At 41.1% G+C, this 2146-nt stretch overlaps 1 protein-coding gene across 1 annotated transcript in view; it reads left to right on the forward strand.

Moving 5' to 3' along the window:
- The window catches only part of PCSK2 (proprotein convertase subtilisin/kexin type 2), a 258735-nt gene that overhangs the window by 139149 nt on the left and 117440 nt on the right, over positions 1 to 2146 (forward strand). Inside the window, exon 4 of the mRNA XM_011371282.1 lies at positions 1239 to 1293. Coding sequence (XP_011369584.1) covers positions 1239 to 1293 — 55 coding nt within the window. The remainder of the gene's footprint in view (positions 1 to 1238; positions 1294 to 2146) is intronic.

Genomic DNA, 2146 nt, shown 5'->3' on the forward strand with positions numbered 1-2146 from the left:
AGAAATTAAACAATGGAGCCTTTCCCTTCTGAGGATCCTCAAAGAACACTATGTTCTCTAAAGCTAATCTTTGAAGCAGAATTGATGGAAAAGCAAGGAGAGCCAGAGTGATTAAAATTGCTGCTGTCTTTGTGTGGGCTCATTAAACAGCAACGTAAAAACAAACGCTGTTTTCTGATGTGTTGGACGTTTTGAAGTGGTTGTAAAAGCTTTTTCCAGTGGCTGAGGACTTTCACAAGAAGAAAGGAGCTCTGCGTAAGTGTGTGTGCACCAGTGTTGGGAGCTTGTAACTGTCTCTTCTTTCCTAATGTTTTGGTTTAGAAACCAAAGTGGCTAAAGCCAGTTCACCCAGGAGAAAGATGCATCTAAGCTTGAGGGAAATCTGCCTAGGATATATTGTAATGACCATTTCATACAGCATACCTACTGAGTACCCCTCTACTATTACTAGAGCACCCTAAAAGTAGCACTACAGTAACAACAGACAGGCACACTCTTCTTACAAAACTTCCACCAGTCCTGTGATGCCCACTTCAGGACTCTAACTGTAGTTCCCATGATTGACCATCCATTATCTTGTCCAAAGATAGCAAAGCAGAGGATGACTCCTGACTCTGCTCTACATTTCCTGGCTTAAGAGCCCAAGTCCTTCAGAAAATTTTGGCAGAAATTGTTCAATGTTATTCTGCTGGTTAGTGACCTTTGGGATCCCCAAATAGCAAACTCTGCTTTCCAATTTAAATTCCTAACTTCTCCATTGCTTTGATCACCTACTACTGCAGAACAAACCATGCCAAAATTGAGTGGCTTTAAACAACCACTATGCTGTTATCTCTCACAGTTCTGTGAGTTGACCAGGCTCAACTAGACAACTCTGCTGCTGGTCTCTCTGAGTCTCTAATGCAGTTGGAGTCAGAAGATGGCTGGGACTGTATTCAACTGGAGGCTCCTTCCCACTCCCTACAGTCTAGGGGCCTCTCCACTCCATGTGGTCTCCCCAGCATGAAGGCTGAATTTCTTACAGATGGCTCCAGGCTTACAAGAACAGGCATTCTAAGAATCAGATGCTCCCAGTATTTTTAAAGTCAGGACTTGGAATGGGCAAGTATCACTCTGACACTTCTGTTGGATCAACAGTCTCAGGCCAGATTCCAGAAGAAAGATAATAGATCCCACCTCCTGGTGTGAAGAGAGAAAAGGATTCATGGCAGCCTTTAATTCAATGTGTGCTTATTCAGTATGATAACTTGAGAAAAGAAGGACTGCCCGGCCATTCTCCAAGTCCACCGTTGAGTAAGATGAGCACATTTGGGACAACAGTGGCCTCCTGTGCAACAAGTACAATTCCAGATGCTCAGTAGGCTCGAAACATGCCTCTCAATTGAGCATCTCTGCCCCAACACCTAAAGATGAGAAGTAGCAAAGATGAGACTGGGAGCATCAGTGCTGTATTTCCTCTCTAAACTACCTGAACATGTGACTGGCATGGCATCATTTCTCAGATATTCTTTCAGCATGATATCGTTGCAAGATAAAATTAAAAACAGACACAGATACTGACTCTCACCCCAAGAGCAAACAATATAATATTTTATAAGCATTGGTTTTCTATATTTTGGCCTATATGACAAATATTCTATTATCTGCATGTAGAAGGTTCGATTTGTAGACAGCCCAGTTTATTTTTTACGTGTAGTTAACATACAATATTACAATAGCTTCAGGTGCACAACATAGTGATTCGACATTTATATATCTTACAAAATGGTCATCAGAATAAGTCCAGTAACCATCTGCCACCATACAAAGTTATTATGATATTAGTGACTATCTTCTCTATGCTTTGATAGCCCAATTTTAATAATCATTCACCCCACTCTGATTGCACAACTCAAAACTCAGCCATCATTCCCTCTGCTAGGCCCAATGACTTGATTGATGCTCAATAAATATTTGCTGCCTTCAGTCAGGTGTGACTTAATGTCATTTTCATACACTGCATATCACTAAGAGAGTTCTTCCATGGTTAATTATTCCCCAAAGGAGAAGAAAGCATTTCTTAAAGGTCTACCCTGACATCCCAGGAAATTAGATGTCAGCAAGCATCCCACTTAATAATGGCAATTTATCCTTTTTGTTGTAATAG

This window comes from Pteropus vampyrus, unplaced genomic scaffold, assembly GCF_000151845.1.
Source record: "Pteropus vampyrus isolate Shadow unplaced genomic scaffold, Pvam_2.0 Scaffold7, whole genome shotgun sequence".
In the NCBI taxonomy this organism is placed as follows: Eukaryota; Metazoa; Chordata; class Mammalia; order Chiroptera; family Pteropodidae; genus Pteropus; species Pteropus vampyrus.